Source organism: Peromyscus californicus, unplaced genomic scaffold (genome assembly GCF_007827085.1).
Source record: "Peromyscus californicus insignis strain IS unplaced genomic scaffold, ASM782708v3 Scaffold_24__1_contigs__length_46423439, whole genome shotgun sequence".
NCBI lineage: Eukaryota > Metazoa > Chordata > Mammalia > Rodentia > Cricetidae > Peromyscus > Peromyscus californicus.
This window is the reverse complement of record NW_026294535.1, coordinates 44,945,969-44,967,887: the sequence shown is the minus strand read 5'-3', so window position 1 is coordinate 44,967,887 and position 21,919 is coordinate 44,945,969. Positions and strand designations below refer to the sequence as shown.

At 47.6% G+C, this 21,919-nt stretch overlaps 2 protein-coding genes and 1 non-coding gene across 5 annotated transcripts; 2 read left to right on the top strand and 1 right to left on the bottom strand.

Annotated features, from left to right (window-relative positions):
* Window positions 1-175: 175 nt before the first annotated feature.
* On the bottom strand, window positions 176-13,031 carry Pmel (premelanosome protein). Its single transcript, XM_052753691.1, has 11 exons — window positions 12,108-13,031; window positions 6,037-6,147; window positions 5,574-5,720; window positions 4,495-4,629; window positions 4,155-4,316; window positions 3,245-3,916; window positions 2,078-2,194; window positions 1,806-1,890; window positions 1,495-1,700; window positions 1,312-1,399; window positions 176-424 (listed from the first exon to the last, which is right to left on the bottom strand). Exons 1-11 carry the CDS (start codon window positions 12,178-12,180, stop codon window positions 283-285), a joined length of 1,938 nt encoding a protein of 645 aa, XP_052609651.1. The 5' UTR covers window positions 12,181-13,031; the 3' UTR covers window positions 176-282.
* Window positions 8,315-8,420, top strand: LOC128120122 (U6 spliceosomal RNA). The gene has a single exon (XR_008221772.1). It is a non-coding gene; the product is annotated as a U6 spliceosomal RNA (small nuclear RNA).
* Window positions 13,032-13,346: 315 nt separating the features above from the next.
* Window positions 13,347-20,580, top strand: Cdk2 (cyclin dependent kinase 2). Of its 3 annotated transcripts, XM_052753685.1 has the most exons (8): window positions 13,347-13,675; window positions 14,389-14,466; window positions 14,566-14,686; window positions 15,821-15,991; window positions 16,955-17,056; window positions 18,406-18,549; window positions 18,852-19,055; window positions 19,298-20,580. In XM_052753685.1, exons 1-8 carry the CDS (start codon window positions 13,560-13,562, stop codon window positions 19,400-19,402), a joined length of 1,041 nt encoding a protein of 346 aa, XP_052609645.1. In that variant the 5' UTR covers window positions 13,347-13,559; the 3' UTR covers window positions 19,403-20,580. The 3 variants fall into 3 exon arrangements, with proteins under 3 accessions (XP_052609645.1, XP_052609646.1, XP_052609647.1); XM_052753686.1 differs by lacking the exon at window positions 18,406-18,549; XM_052753687.1 differs by lacking the exon at window positions 19,298-20,580 and having other exon boundaries at window positions 18,406-18,969.
* Window positions 20,581-21,919: the final 1,339 nt, after the last annotated feature.

The following is a 21,919-nucleotide window of genomic DNA, read 5'->3' as shown; positions in this document are numbered from 1 at the left end:
AGTCCAGGCTGGCCTCGAACTCACAGAGATCCGCCTGGCTCTGCCTCCCGAGTGCTGGGATTAAAGGCGTGCGCCACCACCGCCTGGCGATACATCTCTTTTTATTACCTTCACCCCTTTAGAGACAGATTGAAGAGCAAACAAAACAAACAAAACAAAAAAAAAAACCCTAGCGCAAGGTTCTGAGAATTTATTTCCGGTATTGGTTGTCTCCAAGGGAAGACCTCAGGAAATGCGGGTATTGCCGTCAACCCCAGGAAACACATAGCATCGTGAGGGTACTCAGACCTGCTGCCCGCTGAGGAGCGGACTGTTTTCACCGATGTGGCGAGTGCGGAAGACTGGGGGCAGGCGCAGCCAGTGGGTGCTACCGTGTGGCATTTGGGAAGCAGGACGAACTGAGCCCTGCTTCCTAAGTCTGCGCCTAGTATGGAGAGAAGAAGGGGAAGTGGTCAGCAATGGCATCCTGCCTGTGCAAATCCTACATCCCAGGGTTATGGCCGTGACTGTAGCTCTTTCCACTCTTCCTTACCCTACCTAGTGCTTAACTATTCTTGTCTCTCTAGCCCCTGCCACCCATCCCCCCTTACCGCTATAAATGTCTCCACTTTGAGGCCCTTAGCACCTCTAGCTAGCTGGGGAGTCTCCATCTCCCCCCCCACACACACATACCCCGCTTCTTGAGACAGGGTCTTACCATGTAGCTCTGGTTGTCCTGGAACTCGCTCTGTAGACCAGACTATCCTCAAACTCACAGAGATCCACCTGCCTCTGCCTCCTAAATGCTGAAACTAAAGGCGTGTGCCACCATGTCCTGCTGAATCTACCTTTCTCATTGGTGAATAACTTGCTTCACCCCAACTGCCCTTTTTTTGTTGTTGTTGTTTTTACTTTTATTTACTTGGGGGGGCAGAGGCAGCGCGTAACACGGTACACACATGGAGGCCAGAGGGAAATTTTGGGGAATTGGTTCTCTCCTGTCCTATGGGCACCGGGGATTGATTTCAGGTGGTCAGCCTTGTGGCAGGTGCCTCCCCACCAAGCCAAATCGCTGACCTCTGACCCACTCTTAATAGTAACCACAGCTTCACATCATCAATTGTTTCACACCCCAAGAGGCTTGCCCACATAGCTTCTAATACCATTAATCCTCAGACATTTAAAGCTACTTCAAAGGTACCACAAGAAGACTGCAGCCCAGGCCTGTCTGACTTGCCCCGCCTGGGCTCTCCTGGACACCATGCTGTCACCCCTGAAGGAAGCGTGGGTGGTGGTGACAGTGGATGAGGACCAGGATGGCAGAGCTCTTACCTATAAATCAGAGATGCAAGGACCACAGCCACCAACCCCAGTAAGACACCTACAACCAAGGGAGCCTGCCCAAGGCCGCCGCCTTGACCTGTAAGCAGAACCCCAGATGCTGCCTCAGTGTCTGTCCCCGCCCAGCTGTCCTCTGTCCACTCCCATTCTCCTAGTTCTTGTCTAAGTACCCACCAGGAACAACAATCTGGGTGCTGGCCACTGCCAGGCTGTTGGCGTCAGCCAAAGACACATTGAGGCAATAGGTCCCTGAGCCACCTTTCAGCACCTGGTGTAGGACCAGCTGGCAGTCTGGGCTCGGCGGCACAGGCTGGCATAGCCTCTGGGCAGGGGGCTGGCACCCTGGCGAGGAAATGTCCGTACAAGCTTCCTTGGGTAGCCTGAAAGAGTATGAGTTTCCATCAAGAGATCTGAGAAGGGGCAGAACAACAGAAAGAATGACAGTCATTCCAAAGAGTTCACAGGGCGACCAGCAGGACACTCACCCGCCCTGACAGGACACAGTCAGCTCAAACGCATCACCCTTGCTGGATGGTACGGCCTGCAGGATCTCAGCGTTTTCAATACCCTCTGCAAGGTTGCAACTTTTTAAGTTAGTATTCCTCTATCAAGACCATACACAAGAAAGCCCAAGGGATGCTCTTCCAATACTATCTCTGTATTCTCAAGTAATTTCTCCCAAGGTATGCTACTACTACTGCCCAGCCCAGGCAGCTTATACCTCCCTTCCTCAGTCCCCAACATAGGCAAGACTCACGGACAATGTCCAGGGTGAGGGAAAAAGAACCATATCGATATAGAACACAATCCAAGGGAACTTGTCTCTTCACAAGCATTAAGGTGTCTGTGCCATCCAGTAGAGGGGTAATGGATCCTGGCAGGAAAAGATTTAAGGGGGCAAAGTCAAGAGATATTACTCTCTTGGAGACAGAGACCAAGCAGGCTTTGCCCCAAGTACAGTAGGCTTTGAATCAGCAAAGATCTGGTAGGTCTCGTTTTATATATAAGGAAGCTATACTAGAAAGGAAAAAAAAATGCTGTTTTTGTTTGTTTGTTTATTTTGCCCACATAGTCAGGGAAAGAGAACACACACACACATACTCCAGGGCTAGAGAGATGTTTTAGTGGTTTAAAGTACTGGTTACTCTTGTAGACAAACACACACACACACACACACACACACACACACACACACACACACAACTCCAGGGCTGGAGAAATGCCTCAGTGGTTTAAAGTACTGGTTACTCTTGTAGAGAAACTGGGTTTGATTCCCAGAACCTACATAGTGGCTTACATCCATCTGTACCTCCACATCCAGGGGAAGGGACCTGATGCCCTTTCTGGTCTCCATGAGCACCAGGCACACAAGCGGTACATATAAATGCAGGCAAAACACTTTACACATTAATTTTTTTAATGAAGAAAAAAAAAGTCTCCAGATACTTATCATGTTCCCACACTGGGCTAGGTCTTGGACTAAACAGTTGGCCTGTGTCAGCCCATTCAGCATCAGCTCTCACTCATTTATGTTGCTTTGCGGTGGGAATCCAGGAGTGGAGAATGGAGAATCAGTCTGTCAGAACCTGAAGCATCTCTGCATTTATGCTTGAACAGGACATATGATAGAGCTTTGTGAATGACCATAGGCTGTCCCCTTGGCTTCCTAGCTGTTATCCTTAGAAGGGGGGAAAAATCCAGCTCACTCTTCCCTTGTGACTGGGGGAAAAATCTCATTTCCTGACCGCTACATCTCCTTGCATGTGGTTGAGACAATCTGGAGGCTTTAGAGCTAGTGAGAATTCCGAGGCGGCCACAATGCTACAGAAAGGACTGGTGAGCGTCTGGATCTTGGGTTAAAAGACTTCAGTGTAGAGAACTGACAGACAGCCCACCTCCAAGAACCTCATTCCCGTGTTCTTACCTGTAGAACTTTCTGTAGGCAGAAATGGGCTAGCATCTGGACCCTCAGGTTCAGGGGTGGGTAACTCTTCAGTGGTAGTTGCCACCAACTCTGTGGTCATTGCTTGTGCAACTGTGGCTCCAGAGGGCCTTGTGGGTGTGGTACCTACATCCCCTACAGTTGACGTCTCTGCCACTGTGGTATCGAGGACCGCTGAGGTCAGCCGCTGCTCAGCGGTAGTAGTAGCTGTGCCCTCAGTGGTTGGCATTTGTACAGCTGTGGTCCCAGAGGGCTCTGTAGTTGGCATCCGGCCAGCTGTAGTCCCCCCAACTGTTGCAGTGGTCCCTTGTCCAGATGTGGTTCCAGGTGTCTCCGCAGTTGGCATGTAGCCATCTGTGGTACCTGGGACTGGGGAGGAGCCACAGGAAACAAGGGGGATGGCAGCCTGCAGTACCACCTGGGCAGTGACGGAGCCGGACTCCAGATATGTGTGAGTGATCTCATCTGCCCGAGAGATCAGGGTCCCAGAGTTGTCTCCAAAGTCCCAGGTGTAGGAGAGGTCAGCCTCAACCAAATAGCCGCTGGGATCGTGAAGGTGAAGGGCAAAGATGAGGGGCTGGTTTCTCAGGAAGCGCTTGTTTCCTCCATCCAAGGCCTGCAGCTGGGACACACTCACGGAGAAGGGGACCTGGTCTGGGGTTGGAGCCAGAAAAATTAAGAGCCGAGCCTGAGTCACATCTTTTTCACAGCCACGTTCTCCACACACAAGCTGGCTAGCCAGGTCTTTGTCTCTGAGCCCCACGTTTCTCTGCCCAGGTCTTTGTGCCCCAACCCTTCGAAGGTTGGATATTACTTCCTCTTTCTTGTCCAAGCCAGTCTCCTTACCTCATGCCCTCTGCCGGCCTGGCCTTGTTCCTCTCTATGCTCTTACCGGTAATGGTGAAAGCCGAACTGGAGTGTGCAAGGGGCACGTAGCTCTGGGACCCCCGTCGGTGGTACACAGTCACTTCCATGGTGTGTGTGCCCAGCCTCGCGTGGCCTGTTGCAATGCTCAGCCTGGACACTGGGCCCCCCAGCACTTGCCAGTATTGTCCTGAGAGTTTCCGAGACAAAAGCGGAGAAGGGGGGAGGGGCAACTGGTTAAAGAGAACGGAGAGGTACAGTTTGAAAAAGGCTTCAGAGAAGGGAGGTTGAGGATTTCCTCCAGGTGTTTGGAAGGGTGGGTTCCTTGGGTAGGATTATATTGGGAAGGGGTGGCTAGGAGACCTCACCCCAGGTCTTCCAAACATAGACAAAGCTTCTTCTTGGAGGCTGAGGACCAGACGGGCAGGGTCCACCATCAGGGAAGACGCAGGCATCGTCAGGTTCCTGTGGATACACTGGCTGTCCTCCCCACACCTGGCTCCCTGGAAGGTAGATAGAGTCAACCTCAAGCCCCGGCATTCTTTTGAGCGCACTCAAACTCCTAAAATAGTTCCTAGTGGAATAGTACTGTAGAAGTACTCCTTAGCTGGAACTACAATCTCCATACTGTAACCCACATGGGATGGTAGTTGGAGAGTGGGGATGTATGGAAACCACAACCTGAGATTCATATGCATATCGAACATAAATAAAAGACTGGCTAGCCATAGAATAAAATGTTTACAACGGCTCTCTTGAAATTAAGAGCAGCAGCAGCTAACATTAAATATTTACTGTGGGTCCGTGCAACCCTGCTGAGCGCTTTATATAGATGAGCCTGTTTTCATCTTGATAATAATCTCTCAAGGTACCGCACCCACTTTACAGGCAGGAAAACAAACTCACAGCACCTTACCCATCCAGGGTCACATCTAGTGATGGATTAACATGTAGGCCCATGCAACTTCAGGAATCTGCTGTTCTCTAATTTGGAAACTATGATTTTATCTGCATTTTCTAATTTTAGTGCAATAAGTATATATTACATTTTATATATTTACAGTAAATATTGACTGTATTAAATATAAACATAATTTTTTAAAAGAGTCTATGGGGGATAACGGTAAATGGAATAGCCCTTGACAAGTATGTGTGAGGGCCTAGGTTTGAACCCAGTACTGTTTAAAAATAGAAGAGGAACCAAGTGGTGGTGGTACATGCCTTTAATCTCAGCACTTGGGAGGATCTCTGAGGCCTGGTGTACAGAGTGAGTTCAGGACAGCCAGGACTACCACAGAGAAACCTACCTCGAAACAACAAAAAGAAGAAGAGGAGGAGGAGGAGGAGGAGGAGGAGGAGGAAGGAGGTTTTCCCTGGGTTTACTGGAGATACCTGGGAATCTGAGCCCCCGGAATAAGGTTCAGGAGGTACTGAGAGAGTTACTAACCATTGATGATGGTGTTGTTGGCCCAGATAATCTGCCCATCTGGCAGTACCCTTTGACTTTCAGGGAAGTGTAGGGTAATGGAAAAGGAGGCATTTGCACCAACCAGCGTAGGACCATCATTTCTGACCTTCAGAGACACCTGGCCACCTGGGAAGGGAAGCTGCATTAGCTGAGAGGCTGGCCTCTCCTCTCCAAATCTGACAACCTGCTTCAGTTTAACCTAGTTCTTTTTTTTTTTTTTTTTTTTTTGGTTTTTCGAGACAGGGTTTCTCTGTGTAGCTTTGCGCCTTTCCTGGAACTCACTTGGTAGTCCAGGCTGGCCTCGAACTCAGAGATCCGCCTGGCTCTGCCTCCCGAGTGCTGGGATTAAAGGCGTGCGCCACCACCGCCCGGCTTAACCTAGTTCTTACTCTCATCCTATCCAGTTCCCACCATGCCTTTCCCCAGAATATTCAAATCCTACCTCTCCAGCAGTCAGGCCCCTGCACCTCTGTCCACTCGGGGTACAGCTGCCTGTTCCAGGCGTGAGTTCCAAGTTGCCGTGGGACACCAAGCCAGTCCTGGTTCCTGGATGCTAAAAGGAATGTGCCATAAGATCCTAGAATCTACCACTGAGCTGTATTCTCAACCCTCTTCTTACTTTTCTTTAAATGCTTTTATTAAAAATTTTTAGCTGCCGAACTTCTGCCCTCCAGGGATCGCTCATTGTGCTGTAAACCTGTATTTAAGACCTCCTCCCTTCAATAAACAGCATTAAAAAAAATGTGATAGGGATGCTGAAATGTAGCTCTTCACAGTTGATGGATTCTGGTGGGGGCGGGGAAGGACTGGTTTTCTTTAAGGGGCTGCCCACTGGGAGTTTGATCGTGCTCCAGTGAGTATATGGGCAACACAAATTGTACTTGGTATTTTGTTTTTTTTTTTTTCCTCTTTTGTTTTGGGGGAGGCCACAAGGGTGGGGAGTGGACCTGGGAGAACTGGGAAGAAAATGTGATCAGGGTGCATGATGTGAAATTTCCAAATAATCAATAAAATATGTTATTAAAGAAATTTTTTAGCTGCATGTAGTGGTACATACATTTAATTCCAGTACTTGGGAGGGCAGAGGCAGGAGGATCTATGAGTTTGAGGCCAGCCAGAACTACAGAGCGAGTTCCAGGACAGTCAGGGCTACACAGAGAGACCCACTCTCAAAAAATTACAGAAACAAAAAAATTTTGTGTTTTTTTTTTGGTTTTGTTTTTTGTTTTTTTGGGTTTTTTTTTTGAGACAGAGTTTCTCTGTATAGCTCTGGCTATCCTGAAACTTGCTCTGTAGACCAGGCTGGCCTCAAACTCCTAGAGATCCTCCTGCCTCTGCCTCCCAAGTGCTGGGATTAAAGGCACACATCATCACATCCGAAATGCTTTTTTAAATTTTTATTTATTTATTTAAATTATTTATTTCTGTGTGTGTATGCTCATGTACACACATGCACACACACACTAGATCAAGGGGTATATGTAGAAGTTAGATAAATTTAATTGAAGTTTGAAAAGCTTATAGTACTAAAGATTGAGCCCAGGGTTATAAGCACATTGGGAAACACTTAATTTTTTGTTGTTCCTTTCTTTTTTTTTTTTTTTTTTTTTTTTTTTTTGGTTTTTCGAGACAGGGTTTCTCTGTGTAGCTTTGCGCCTTTCCTGGAACTCACTTGGTAGTCCAGGCTGGCCTCGAACTCAGAGATCCGCCTGGCTCTGCCTCCCGAGTGCTGGGATTAAAGGCGTGCGCCACCACCGCCCGGCTTTGTTGTTCCTTTTTTAAATAAGGTATCGTGTAACCCAGGTTGACCTCAAATTCACTATGAAGCCAGAAAGGCCTTGATCCTTTTGCTGGCACTTCCAAATGCTGGCATTACAAGCCGGTACCACCACACCCAGATTATGCGGTACTGGGAAGGGACCAATCGCCTACTGCATTCGTCGCAAGCACTCAGCTGAGCTACAGCCCCCAGGACAGTACTTTCCCAGCCCCACCCCCAACACACACATATTTCTAGACAAGACTTTAGATTATAGAAGTCCAGGCTGGCCTTCAACTCATGATTATCCTGTCTCAGCCTCCTAAGTGCTGGGAATACAGGTAAGGCACCATGAACCTCTTATTTATTTAAATGTCTATGTGAGTGCCAGAGTGCATGGATGGAGGGCAAAGCACAGTCCACAGGACTCAGTTCTCTCCCTCCACCGTGTGGGTCTACGGGATTGAACTCAGGTCATCAGGCTTAGCAGCAAACACCTTCCTTAACTTGCTGAGCGTCTCACCAACCCTGCTTATCTACTTCTGAGAGGGAGGGTTTCACTAGACAGCTCAGTCTGTCTTTAATAATTCTCGTACATTAGTTTCCCAAGTACTAAGATTACAAGTGTGTAGCACCAAGCCTGGCTTTCAAAGTGCATATCTATCTACCTACCTATCTGTCTGTCTGTCTATCTATCTATCTAATCAGGTCCCCCGGATCTATCTATCTATCTATCTATCTATCTATCTATCTATCTATCTATCTATCTAATTAGGTCCCCCGGAGCTGGAGTTACAGGCAGTTTTAAGCTACCTGATGTGGTTGTTAGAAACTGAACTTGGGTTCTCTGGAAGAGCAGCGAGAGCTCTTTACCAGCCCCTCAGAATACATTTTAATTGACTGAATACTCATTATATATTATGCATTATTATAAGCACACAGGACTTAAGAAGTAAATAAGGTGCTCGCTTCGGCAGTACATATACTAAAATTGGAACAATACAGAGAAGATTAGCATGGTCCCGAGCAAGGATGACATGCAAATTCGTGAAATGTTCCATACTAAAAAAAAAAAAAAAAAAAAAAAAAGTAAATAAGACTTTGAAATAAAAGAAAACACAAGAAATGAACATGCACACAGATTGTCACCATACCACTGCTTAACATGTGCTTAACATGTGCCATAAGAGACTACACCATCGTACAGCAAAATGACAGAAGAGCAGGTTAATTCCCCTCTAGCGGAGTGTGGAAGACGTCAGTGAGGAACTGAGCTAGGGCTAGCCTGAGCAAACACGTGGAGGCCGATAGTCACATGGCAAATTAGGGACTGCTAGCCTCTGGCTGACAGACACTGTGAGAAATGAGGCTGAGAAGATGAGTTAGAGCAGTGATTCTCAACCTCCCTCACGCTGAGACCCTTTAATACGCGCTTCATGTTGTGGTGACCCCCAACCACAAAATTATTTCTGTTGCTGCTACTTCATAACTGTAATTCTGCTACTGTTATGAATCGCAATGTAAATATCTGTTTTCCAATGGTCTTAGGCGACCCCCGTGAAGAGGTCATTCGACCCCCAAAGGGGTCAAGACCCACAGGTTGAGAACTGCTGAGATAGGGACTTCAGTTCCAGGCCGAGGTGTATGACCTTTCTTCTTTGCAGGCAGTTGGTTTTCAGTTAGTGGTGGTGGTTTTGTTTGAGACAAGTCTTCTGTGTAGCTTAGGCTAGCCTAGAATTTGCCATTCTCCTGCCTCTGCCTCCTGAGTGCAATCACAGATACTACACACCTGGTGCTTTTCTGTTCAGATTTGTTTTGTTTTGTTATTTTGAGACAGGATTTCTCTGTGTAGCTTTGGAGCCCTTCCTGGAACTCACTCCGTAGCCCAGGCTGGCCTCGAACTCACAGAGAACCGCCTGGTTCTGCCTCTCGATTGCTGGGATTAAAGGCGTGCGCCACCACTGCCCGGCTAGAATATTCATTTTTGCTAGGCAGTGGTGGCACATGCCATCTTTAATCCAAGCACTCGGGAGTCAGAAGCAGGCAGATCTCTGTGAGTTCAAGGCTAGCCTGGTCTGCAGGGCTAGTTCTAGGACAGTCAAGGCTATACAGAGAAACCCTATCTCGAAACCCCAAATATATATATTATTGGTTTTTTATGTGATTGTTTTGCCTGCATATATGTCTGTGTACCAAGTGCATGCCTGGTGACCCCTGAGATCAGAAGAGGGCATTTGATCCCCTGGGTCTGGCATTACAAACAGTTGTGAGCTGTCATAAGGATGCTGGGGATTGAACCCGAGTCTTCTACAAGAACAGCCATTGAGCTAACTCTTCAGCCCTTCAGAGTTTTTTTGTTTTGGTTTTTCTTTTTCTTTTTTTTTTTTTTTTTTTTTTTTGGTTTTTTTTTAAGACAGGGTTTCTCTGTGTAACAGCTCTAGCTGTCCTGGAACTCACTTTGTAGACCAGGCTGGCCTTGAACTCACAGAGATCCACCTGCCTCTGCCTTCCAAGTGCTGGGATCAAAGGCGTGCGCCACCACTCCCTGGCTAGAATTTTTTTTTTTTTTTGGTTTTTTGAGACAGGGTTTCTCTGTGTAGCTTTGCGCCTTTTCCTGGATCTTGCTCTGTAGACCAGGCTGGCCTCGAACTCACAAAGATCCACCTGCCTCTGCCACCCTAGTGCTGGGATTAAAGGCGTGCGCCACCACCGCCTGGCTTAGAATTTTTTTTTTTTTTTTGGGGGGGTTCTCTCCCTGCAAGTTTTTTTTTTTTTTTTTTTTTGAAAATTTTTTTTTTTTTTAACATGGTGGTATTTGTATTTTAAAAAGGCCACTGGGGCATCACGACTTGGCGGTTCACAAAAGTAATCTCAGTCAGAACTCAGGAGTCTTTGGCAAAAGACTCACCATGAGGTTAAGCCAGCGTGAACTACATAATAAGTTCAAGATTAGCCTGGTCTACACAACTTTGTCTCAAAAGAAAAGAAGAGGAGAAGGAGGAAGAGGAAGTGGAGAAAGAAAAGAAGAAGGAGAAGAAGAAGAAGAAGAAGAAGAAGAAGAAGAAGAAGAAGAAGAAGAAGAAGAAGAAGAAGAAGAAGAAGAAGAAGAAGAAACTGTGGCAAAAAGGAGGGAGAAATGAGTAGACCCAGGTTGGAGATGGGGACAAAGCAGACATGATTATTATAATTAAATTGGGTATAGTGTCTCATGTCTGTAATCTTAACACTCAGAAGACAGAAGCAGGAAGATCACTGCAAAGTTGGAGGCCAGCCTGGTCTACATAGTAAGTACCAGGACAACTGGGGTTACACTGGGAGACCAGAGCTAAACGTATATCTGACAAGAGAAGAACTGTAATGGGCTTCCACATCCCTTCACCCAAATCCAACAACTACCCACATTTTGATACATTTGCTTTATTCTTATTAGTTGCTGTTTTTGTCTATGTATTCAGAAGAAAATCTCAGGCAAGTGAGATGGCTTATTGGGTAAAGATACTTTCTGCCTAGCCTGACAACCTGAGTTTGATTCCCCCAGACTCACGTGGTAGAAAAAAATAATAATTAAAGTCAGTGTTCAAAATGTAAGCACAGTATCTTAAGAGCCTCAGAGGTGTGGGTATAAACAGGACATTTCCAAAATACGTCAAGGAACTTAGCAAAAGGTTAAAAAAAAAAAAAAACTGGCAGCACATACCTGTCTGTGATTCTGGCACCCAGGAGGGAGAACCAAAAGGATCTACTACAAAGTGAGTTCAAGGCCAGTCTGGGATACAAGGGACCCAAGGAATAAAAAAACAAACAAAAACCCTGGAAATGGCAGTACAAATGAAAAAGCCAGAGTAGGGAACTTTCTAGAAGTTTGTGAGACCAGGGATCCAGAGAGAGAAAAGGGGGCTGTGATATGATGTATATTATATGATATATAGGATATAGTATATATACTGTAGTATAGCAGAAACTGTCCTTATCCCGATTCTAACGTCCACGGGGAAGCCAGAGATGCTGCTGGGGTTTGGTCTGTGGTCATCTCAGAGAGTGTTCGACCATTGAAGCAAGAGCAGTCATAAGACACACCATTCTTTTTTGACTGCCCACCCTCCCTCCTCAGCAGCACGGGACATTCCAGACCCTCTGGCCACCCTTAACTCCCTCCCCTTTGCTCCTGTCACGAGGCCTCAATCCCCCAGAGTCCTTTCATGTGATGCTCAGCTGAGACCCTTCTGCTTGTCTCTCCCAGCCCTGGAATGTAAGGCCTGGGCTATAGTCATCCATACCCACCCCAAGCGCAGAAGGCGGCATCAGTTAGGTCTTACTGGACACCACATTCTCTTTCTTTCCACCTTAAATCTCCTACCACAAGCACTGAAGATATTACCTAAAGGATCTCCCATTCATTTTACCTCCTTGGAGGCCCCGTTTCAGCTGCCTGTCTTAGAAGGCCTCAGAATTACTGCTATGACTTCTTGTCCCTTGAGTCAGATAGGAATACTTCTATGCTCAGTCCTAAATTTCACATATAAAGCTGGGCACCATGGTTTATATCTGGAATCCCAGTACTTAGGAGGTAGAAGCATGGGGATCAGGAGTTCAAGGCTATCCTTGTCTTGAACAAATGAAGCAAACAAAACTATATCCTCACGAAATCAAATAGGACAAGCCTGAAATATTTTGACATGTCCTGTTAGAAGGGGGAAACCCCGAGCAGGTGTTCAACATGGCACTTGCCCCTGACCACACATGCGCACGCTCACCTTCTACGGCCCCCACAGCCAGCAGAGCACCCAGCAGGAACAGAGGGAGAGAGCGTCTTCTTGGCACACTCATTCTGTTCTTCCTTTCAGCAGCCAAAGGTGCCAGGGGGGTGGGAATGAACCCCTATATAGAAAGGGGTTCATTTGCATAGTCCTTCCTCCCATCGCTCTAGGGGAGGGGAAACCTGGGAAGCAGGAGAGGGCCAGAACTGATTTCAGTCCGTGGATGCTCCATTCTCATCCCACTGCTCAATGACAGTTTCCGGCTTCACTAGGGTCGCATTCATCCTGACACGCACGATCGTTCTGGAAACAGTTGACGGATGGGCAGCCACAATTCACATACTTCACAGTCACGATTCAGCAAGAGAGCGAAGCCATGAATTGAGTCAAACCACGCAGCTCCTTAAGACAGAAACAGCTCCTTTATTCAAAAGCAGTCCGAAGGGGCTGGGAGTGTAGATCCCCAGCCATAAATCAACAAAACCAACCAACGAACCACGGACCACTAAAACAGTGAGACAGGATTAAGCTAGGCTGAGAAACGACTTTGTTACCTAGCCTAAGAATCCTTTACAATAAGAGCCCTAGCACACAGGAGGCAATGCCAGTCGGACCTCTGCTAGTTCGAAGCCAACCTGATTTTTTTTTTTTAAAAAAAAAAAACGCATTCCAGCCGGCCGGGACTGCATTATGAGAGACAGTCTCAAAAAAGGGGGGTAGGAGGGCTGGAGAGACGGTTCAGCAGTTATGCTGTTCTTGCAGAAGATCAGAGTTCGGCTCCAGCGCCCAAGCCTGTCGTGGCGGCTCACAACCGCCTCTAACTTCGGCTCCAGACGATCTGCGGCTGCGGTGAAAACCTAAACACAGACACGCACGCATGCACATAATTGAAAATTATATATATATATATATACATATATATACATTTGAAGATTCCTAGGTTTCTGCTTTTTAAAGGAGGCTCTCTTGGCTAGGTAGGATTTAATCTCACTTAAGGGGTGGTGAAAATTGTGAGCGAAAGGTAAGGAAATTCGCAGACCAGGGACGACACCAGTTCCGGCCGGCGGAGCCCACACCAGGAACCCGGGGAAAGTTGCGGTGCGGCCCGCTCAGTTCGCCCGCCCAGGGCGGGGAATCGGCGGCGGGAGCGCGGGGGCCCGGCCCGCCCTCGTGACGTCGACCAATCGGAAGGGTGGGAGGCGGAGCCAGGGAAACGCGGGAAGGAGGGGCGGGGCCTCTGCGGGCCGTCTGGAGCCGTGGGGGAGGCGGCAACATTGTTTCAAGTTGGACAAATTGTCAAGGGCTGAGCTCGGCTTGCGTTCCATCCCGAGCTGGGGCTGCCGTGCTCACCGGGGCCCCCCCCGGTCCTCCGCCCCGAGTGTTGGGCCCGTTTCCTTCAGGGTTCCCGGGCCCCGCTCCCGGGGGCCTGAGCCGCCTCACTAGCGCTCCATGGAGAACTTCCAAAAGGTGGAGAAGATCGGAGAGGGCACGTACGGGGTGGTGTACAAAGCCAAAAACAAGTTGACGGGAGAAGTGGTGGCGCTGAAGAAAATCCGGCTCGACACGTGAGTGGCCTCCGGAGCCGGAACTCCTTTCCCGGGACCTCCTGACTGTCCGTCCCCCCCGCCAACCCCATCCCCAACCCCCTACCCCAACAGGCGGGTAGCCGTCCGGGACCGGAAGGTAGCGGGGAGGGACTCCGAAGTGAAGGGTGTGTTGGCGGACGGTAGACGCTCAGGAGACGGTCCGGGGGCTAGAATCCAGAGAAAACTTTCCTCTCGTGCTCCACCCGGTGTGCTCCCCAATCTGCAAGCCGAGAGGCTTGGGAAGAGAAAGTGGGGGCTAAGGGCCGAGGTAGGGTCGGGGAGTGTTCATAGAGCTGGGTTATGGAGGAACAAGAGGATAATAGTTCCTTTCTGAATGGAGAGCTTTCCTCACTGCTCCAGCCCCATGCTTAGAACCCTCACCCTCTTTCAAAAGAGAATGGCAGTTGAGACTCACTGGCCCTCCGGGGAGGCTGGGAGCTACTCTCACCCCCCTCCCCTTATTACCTTTCCTCTGCTTCACGTTCACCTGGAGGCTCTACCTACCTTCCACTGGAAAAAGAGGAAATAATTGACCTTAAATATGTCTAAAAGCCACACCCTGACTACCCAGGAATTGACTCCTGACAGTACCTCCCTTTCTGACTTCCTAAGGGGTTTGGGGGGATGGGGTCTCTGTGAGAGAGCAATGTTTGTGACTATATTCTCACTTCTGTTTTCCCAACCTCTCCAAGTGAGACTGAAGGTGTACCCAGTACTGCCATCCGAGAGATCTCTCTGCTTAAGGAACTTAATCACCCTAATATTGTCAAGTAAGTGTAGTCTTGAGAGATGGTCACCGAGATGAATTCCGTTTGTTTAGCCTCACAATTTCTCTCCCTCAACTCCATTTCCTGGACCTTCTCTTGCAGGCTGCTGGATGTCATCCACACAGAAAATAAGCTTTATCTGGTTTTTGAGTTTCTGCACCAGGACCTTAAGAAGTTTATGGATGCCTCTGCCCTCACTGGCATTCCTCTTCCCCTCATCAAGGTAATCCTCTTCAATTCCAGCCCACATATTTTGGGGAAACTAGAGGTAGGTAATTCAGACTGGTAATGATTTATTTTGGTTTTTTTTTTTTCCAGACTTCAACACTTCCCACCCCACCCCTATTTATTTATTTATTTATTCATTTATTTATTTATTTATGGGTGTTTGTTTTTTGTTTTCCGAGACAGGGTTTCTCTGTGTAGCTTTGGTTCCTGTCCTGGATCTCGTTCTGTAGACCAGGCTGGCCACGAACTCACAGAAATCCACCTGGCTCTGCCTCCCGAGTGCTGGGATTAAAGGCGTGCGCCACCACCGCCTGGCTCCACTCCCCTTTATTTGTGTTGCTTTTCCTGCTCATAGTCATTAACCATAGGATGAACAGAAGAATCAAAATTGAGCTCCTGTGAGCCAACCTAGGCAGATCAGATAACACTCAGATAATGGCGTTGAGGGCGATTGGTGGGTTCCTCCAAAAAAATTTCCCGCCTGTGATGTGGAAGAATAACCAGAGCTGGAGCTAATGAGTGTATCAGCAGATATATATTCAGCACACAGTTATTTAACACCTTCAACGTGCTAGGCACAGGGTTTTGAAAGGGTTGCAAGAATTGAGTAATATCTGGTCTTTATCCTTGACAGGCTAAAAATCCAATGAAAGAAATAGCTATTAAAGGTGTGGTTATGTTGTAGCTATGTGTGTTAGCTCATGCTTGTAATCCTAACACTCGGGAGGTGGAGGCAAGAGGATGTCTGTAAGTACAAGGACAGCCTAGGCTACAAAGTTCCAGGCCAGGAAGACACTATCTTAAAAACAAACAGGGCTGACAAGATAGCTCAGCAGGTAAAGGTCCCTGTCTCCAAGTCTGATGACCTGATGACCTGAACTCCCCAGGTCCCACACAGTACAAGAAAACTAACTCCTGCAAGTTGCCGGCTGATTTCCTCATATGCACTGTGGCATGCAGCCCCCCCCAACAAATAAAAATGTAATCTAAAGAATGAAACAAAACCCCCCAAAGTATGTAGTGAGTTATCATCTAACATAGTTAAGGCTTTATTTCATTTTGAGGGCAAAGAACAAGTTGTGTCTGTTCACTGTGGTGACTGAACAAACCTCCCTCTCTCCTTCATCAGAGCTATCTGTTCCAGCTGCTCCAGGGCCTAGCATTCTGCCATTCTCACCGAGTCCTACACCGAGACCTGAAGCCCCAGAATCTGCTTATCAACGCAGAGGGGTCCATCAAGTTGGCAGACTTTGGACTAGCAAGAGCCTTTGGAGTCCCTGTTCGTACCTATACTCATGAGGTAAGTCCCTCTGTGATTTTCTTCTTTAAGAATCTTGGGAGATGTTCATAACAGTATTCACAAATTACCAAAATACCAGGGCAGGAGTTCCTTGGTAAATGGAATCTCTGAGCACCCAAGGGTCTTTTTTTCTTCTTGATTTTTCAAGACAGGGTTTCTCTGTTAACAGTCCTAGCTGTCCTGGAACTGGCTTTGTAAAGGGCCAGGCTGGCCTCAGGAGATCTGCCTTCCTCTGCCTCTGCCTCCCAAGTGCTGGGATTAAAGGCATGTGCCACAACTGCCTGGCTAACCCAAGGGTCTTTACTTATTTATGTAAAGTGTCTTGCTTGCATGTATGTCTGTACCACCGTCCTGCCTGGTGCTCACAGAAGTCAGAAGAAAGTGTCTGATCCCCTGGAACTGTAGTTACAGATTGTTGTGAGCTGCCATATGGGTGTTGGGAATTTAACCTGGGTCCTCTGCAAAAACAAGCCCTCTTAACCACTGAGCCTCTCTCTAGCCCTTAACCAAAGGGTCTTAGGATATGCACTGAATTCATACTATAAGGTTACCTGGACTTAGATACTAAGCCAGGAAAGCTGGTTGGCATACCATTTAAATGTCTCAGGTTTTTTTCCAGGAACATCCCAAATCTGGGGGTTCAGAATACATGACTGGGGATAGAAAGATGGTTCAATAGTTAAGAACATATGATGCTCTTGCAGGTGAACTGTGTTCAGTTCCCAGAGCCCATGTCAGGCAGTTTATAGTAATCACCCTTAACTCCAGCTCCAAAGTTTCAGACACTTCCTTCTGGCCTCGGAGGGTACCGCACAGTTGTGTAAACCTACACAGACAATGCGTGTATACACATTATTAAAGTAAAAAATAATAATAAAATCCCTTGTTAAAAGAGAGCCTAGGAGGTAGAGCTGGGTTTTGTTGAACTGAGGTATGTGACCTTGTTGTCCTCTTGCTCCCCAGGTGGTGACCCTGTGGTACCGAGCACCTGAAATCCTTCTAGGCTGCAAGTACTACTCCACAGCTGTGGATATCTGGAGCCTGGGCTGCATCTTTGCTGAAATGGTATGGAGGCTTGCCAGGTTCTACCAGCCCACTCGTGCCCACATCCAAGAGCAAAACCCATTTTTTGACCTGATACCATGGCCCTTTATCACAGAGTTCTCTCAAGTATCACCACTATAGAGGTAGTTGCCCTGATACCAACTACAGTTTTAGAATATCCCTAAATAGGTTTAGTTACCTAGTATATATCTCTTATCCCCCAAATGGAGCTAAATCCATTCTGTACCCATCAGCTGTTTGGCTTTATTTATTTATTTTTTTTTTGTTTCGTTTTGAGACGGTCTCACTGTGTAGCCCAGGCTGGCTTTGTAGTCTTCATCTTCTGCTTCAGCCCCACTCCCCGCCACTACCATCTAGCCCTTGGGACTGAGTTGACAGGCGTGAGCCACCCTCTGGCTCCACTGGTGCAGCTGTTTTGGCTTTAATCCTCAAATATTTGGAAGAATGAATTCCATTTAGTACAACAGGTGGCCCACAGGCCGCATGCTTCCAACGATAGCTACGAATGTGGCCTCAACACAGAATCAAAAACTTACTTAAAACAGTGGGTTTTTATTTTGGTGGTGGTGGGGCATTTTTGTTAGTTTTTTTTTTTTTTCTTGTTTGTTTTTTTGGCAGGGGCGGGGGCTTTTTGTTTTGTTGCTTTTTTGTTTTTGTTTTTTGTTGTTGCTGTTTTTTACATTGCAACCAAAGTTTCCTCCTCCCAATTCCTCCCTTTTTTTAAAAAACTTGGTTTCATGGTATTTGAACTTAACCTTTGTGGATGACAACATCATGTCACAGTGTCAAAAGTTTGGACAGGTCTGATTTTTGTCTTCTTCATTTAACCTCTAGACCTGTTCTTGGAAATAAGGAATTTAGTAAAGCTAAATGCGTTCAGCTGATCCACATCTATCATTTTTGTAGACTTGGTCATGCCTTGCCCCCTCAACCTCTGACTTTTCAGATCGAAGGATCCTTGAAGCCTAGCTTCATATGGGAGCTCTCATCCCATTGAATGCAACAGTGGATAGACAGATCAGTAATTTTTTTTTTTTTTTTTTTTTTTTGGTTTTTCGAGACAGGATTTCTCTGTAGCTTTGCGCCTTTCCTGGATCTCACTCTGTAGACCAGGCTGGCCTCGAACTCACAGAGATCCACCTGGCTCTGCCTCCCGAGTGCTGGGATTAAAGGCGTGCGCCACCACTGCCCGGCCAGTAATATTTTTTTGATCTTTTATCTGGGTTGAAACTGGGGGCTTGGAGACCATTAGCCTAGATATAGATATACATATAGAATGTGAATTTATCCACCAGTACCTTACAATTGCCCATATTCCTCTCTCAATTCATCAAAAAATATTTGTTAAGCACCTAGTGTGTACCCAGCACCATGCTAAGTGCTGTGGGGAACACAGAAGAAATGGAAGACACAGTCTCTGCCCGCTGTGCTCCTATCTAGAAGTGGCGGCATCACAAGGAGGGGGGATGACCGCAGTGTCTACCCCATACCCCGTGAGTGGCTTGGGATCCCTTTGCTACTTGTCAGTGGCACCCCAGACATTCACCCCCTCCCAGCCCCACCCAGCCTTGGGGATCTACGAAGCCACGGTTGGGGGAAGGAAGGAGGGGCGAGGAGACAGATGAAGGGACTTCATTGTCTCAAGCTCTGTATGACCGACCCCATGAAAAGCCCTGGGGAGGGGAGTCATGGGGCCCTGCTGACCTTCCACTGCCTATGGGAACCTCCTCTGTACAAGGAGCAGTGTTGACTGATGTCAATGTGGGTCTTGGCCTTTCCTCTTTCCCCATTTCAGGTGACCCGACGGGCCCTATTTCCTGGAGATTCTGAGATTGATCAACTCTTCCGGATCTTTCGGACTCTGGGGACCCCAGATGAGGTGGTTTGGCCAGGAGTTACTTCTATGCCTGATTATAAGCCGAGTTTCCCCAAGTGGGCTCGGCAAGATTTTAGTAAAGTTGTGCCTCCCCTGGACGAAGATGGACGGAGCTTGTTATCGGTAAGAGGCCAGAGTGGGTGCCTATATAACCCTTCTCCCATTCCCCAGAGAAGAGAAGCTGAGCCCCTGGACTCCATTAGGATTATTCTCGTCTTTGATGCCTCTCCTAGGCTGGTTCAGATAGGGGAGGAGGGAAATGAGAACCGGGTAAAACAACACTGGTTTCCGGGTTTTTGAGTACACCTGCTCTCCCTCTGGTCCACTGTTACATCACTGAAGTCAGAATGTATTTCTCCCTCCAGCAAATGCTTCACTATGACCCCAACAAGAGGATTTCAGCCAAAGCGGCCCTGGCTCACCCTTTCTTCCAGGATGTGACTAAGCCAGTACCTCACCTCCGACTGTGATGTCCTTCCCAAAGCCCTCCTCACCCTTGGTCTGACTTGACTCTGGGCCTTTGGGACACATACAGATCAGCCTTCTGCTCTTCTCTGGCTGTCTTAGCACTCACTTTTTCTCTTGGCCAGCCAGTTCTGGGGACTCAGAGGTGCAGGGAAAGATGAAATGAAAGGAAAAAGTTCTGGTATTAGATGCACTTAACCCAGCTTCCACCACCTCTCCTTCGTAGTCAGTACCGAGGAGGACTGGGAAGAGGATTGGTACTCAAAAGAAAACAAAACCAACCATTCTCTGCCCCGCCCCCATGTCAAGTTTTACCATCCCAGTCTTAGACTGTCATAATTATTATGTCCCATGTTTAGGAAAACACACCCCGGAGTTCCTGCTGCCACTGTTTTGTAAAGGCCAACCGATAAGCAGAAATCTCAGTTGGGACATTTCAGAACCAAGCATCAGGGGTCTGTTTTAATGAGTTAGATTAAAAAAAAATAGATACAAACAGTTTATACCTTAGTTTTAGTGTTTGGCCTCACCTGACAATCAAGGAGGCCCACCTGGAGAAGCAGAAGAAATGCTTCCCTTCAGTGCTGTCTACCTTCTGCAGGGAACAAGAGTCAGGAGGGGGCGGGGATTGGTCTGTTCACCGTGGTCTCACAAGGCGAGGTGAAAGACACTGGAGTTTTTCTTTTAGCAATTTTATTGTTTTCTGGTGCTGACAGCCGAACCCAGGACCTGACCCTCACTAAGCAAATGCACCACCAATGAGCCAGATTTCTAGCCCTTTTTGAGTTCCTCAGTTGTCAGAGGTCCGGTCGCCATCTTCCTCCGAGAGTGGCCTGTCACTCCGTAGGAGTGGAAGTGAGGCTTCAGAAGTCATTTTGAGAATGCTGGTACTTCTTAAAGGCTTTGACCTGGGTAGGTCGTTGGGGGAAATTTTCTATAAGAGAGTGGACAATTATATTTATATTTCAAGTTATAGTAGTTTGGATATTTTAGTGTTTTGTTTTTCTCTTTTTTTTTTCTTGTCAGTGTGGATGGATTTGTTACCATGTGCACTTTGGAATTTTGTAATTGTTCAAAGAAAATATTTCTTTTATGATTTTCTTCTCCCTCTACCCCTTGTCCTCCAGTTAATATTATTTGTAATTTAGTTTTTAATTCATTAAAAGAAATATTCTCGGTTGTAGAGCGAATCTCTTTCATATTTTATCATTTTATTTATTTACTGAAAGAATGGTGTGGGCGACAACCTGAATATGAGCCAGTGAGTAAGCGATCTCTTCCAGAGCCCTCTTCCTAATGTCCGCCTATGTGGGACATCTCCCCACGCCTTTGCGGTGGGGTGGTTGTAAGGGCGAGCAAACTGGGTATTTATTGTCCCCACTCGCGGTAGGGAAATTAGCTTCTTTCCTACTTTTCCCTACCCACCAGTTAGCCCCTGCTTTTCCCACTCACACATGCACATGAATGGAGAACACTGTTTCAGTGTTCCTGTTACCAGCAACTTGACTGAGCGGGCTTCAGGGGGAGTCACCCCAACACCCCATTTCCCAGGAAGGAAGCTTTTACCATTTGTGTAGGTGTGTGTGTTTGTTTGGTTTTGAAATTATGTGTACATGTGTGAGTATGTGAGCGGGAGTGTCGGGTGTTCACAGAGGCCAGGAGAGGGCACTGGAGCTCCTCCAGGCAGTTGGAGCCCTGGGGCACTGTACGGTGCTGAGCGGCACCTGCTCAGACCTCCTGAGCCCTCTCTCCAGCCCAGCCATCCTCACTACCACAGAAAATCCTCAGCAAAGTTGTCTAAATGTTTCAGTCACATTTACCCACAATTCAGAAAATATCAATTATATGAAAATTTAGGAGGTTCAAGTGTCTTCAGACTACCCAAAAACTCCTGTTCCCTAATGCTCCACTAAAAAGACCTTATGCGGGAAAGTTCCTGGTTTCAGGTCCTTGGGAGGTCTCCAGCCTCACTTTCTTAATTTGACCCGGAAGGCGGGGCACTGGGGTAAGCCCCGCTTGGAGCTCCCTATGTAGGCCGGGCTGGTCTGGAACTCGTGGAGACGGCTGGGATTGAAGATGTGGGCCACCAAGCCCAGCTTGTTTTCCTTTTCTTTTTTCTTCTCACACTGAGACCTTGTCTCAAGGAGACCAGGCTAGCCGTAAACTCACTAGGTGAGGGAGGATGACCTAGAACTCCCAATCCTGCCGTCACCTCCCAGTGCCGGGATTAGACAGGCATGCGACACCACGCCCGGCCCAAAGCCTTTCTAGGGCTGCGTTCGCGCTCGCCTTGCCTGCCACTCAAGTTCGGAGACTTCCCAGTACTGGTTAAGATTTCCTTTTCACCCGCCTCCTTCACTCACCTGATTAGATGTTTACGAGTCAAAAGGCGGGGGAGGGGTGCCACGGGTGTCGAGGTTTTATTGGCCGACACAGGTGCCTGTCAGTGTCGCACCGCCCTCTTCCTCAGGCTCTCTCTCTTTAGTGGTTCCTCACTCCGTCAATCCTCAAGGCCTCGCGTC

Bases quoted from the DNA above. Each gene is read 5' to 3' on its own strand.
- Pmel (XM_052753691.1), bottom strand. From the start codon at position 12,180: ATGAGTGTGCCAAGAAGACGCTCTCTCCCTCTGTTCCTGCTGGGTGCT. The intron at 1,701-1,805 runs GTGAGTGTCCTG...ATACTCTTTCAG, and splicing joins ACTGTGTCCTGTCAGGGCGG to GCTACCCAAGGAAGCTTGTA. The intron at 1,400-1,494 runs GTGGGTACTTAG...TTCTGCTTACAG, and splicing joins CACCCAGATTGTTGTTCCTG to GTCAAGGCGGCGGCCTTGGG.
- Cdk2 (XM_052753685.1), top strand. From the start codon at position 13,560: ATGGAGAACTTCCAAAAGGTGGAGAAGATCGGAGAGGGCACGTACGGG. The intron at 13,676-14,388 runs GTGAGTGGCCTC...AACCTCTCCAAG, and splicing joins AAGAAAATCCGGCTCGACAC to TGAGACTGAAGGTGTACCCA. The intron at 14,687-15,820 runs GTAATCCTCTTC...CTCCTTCATCAG, and splicing joins TTCCTCTTCCCCTCATCAAG to AGCTATCTGTTCCAGCTGCT.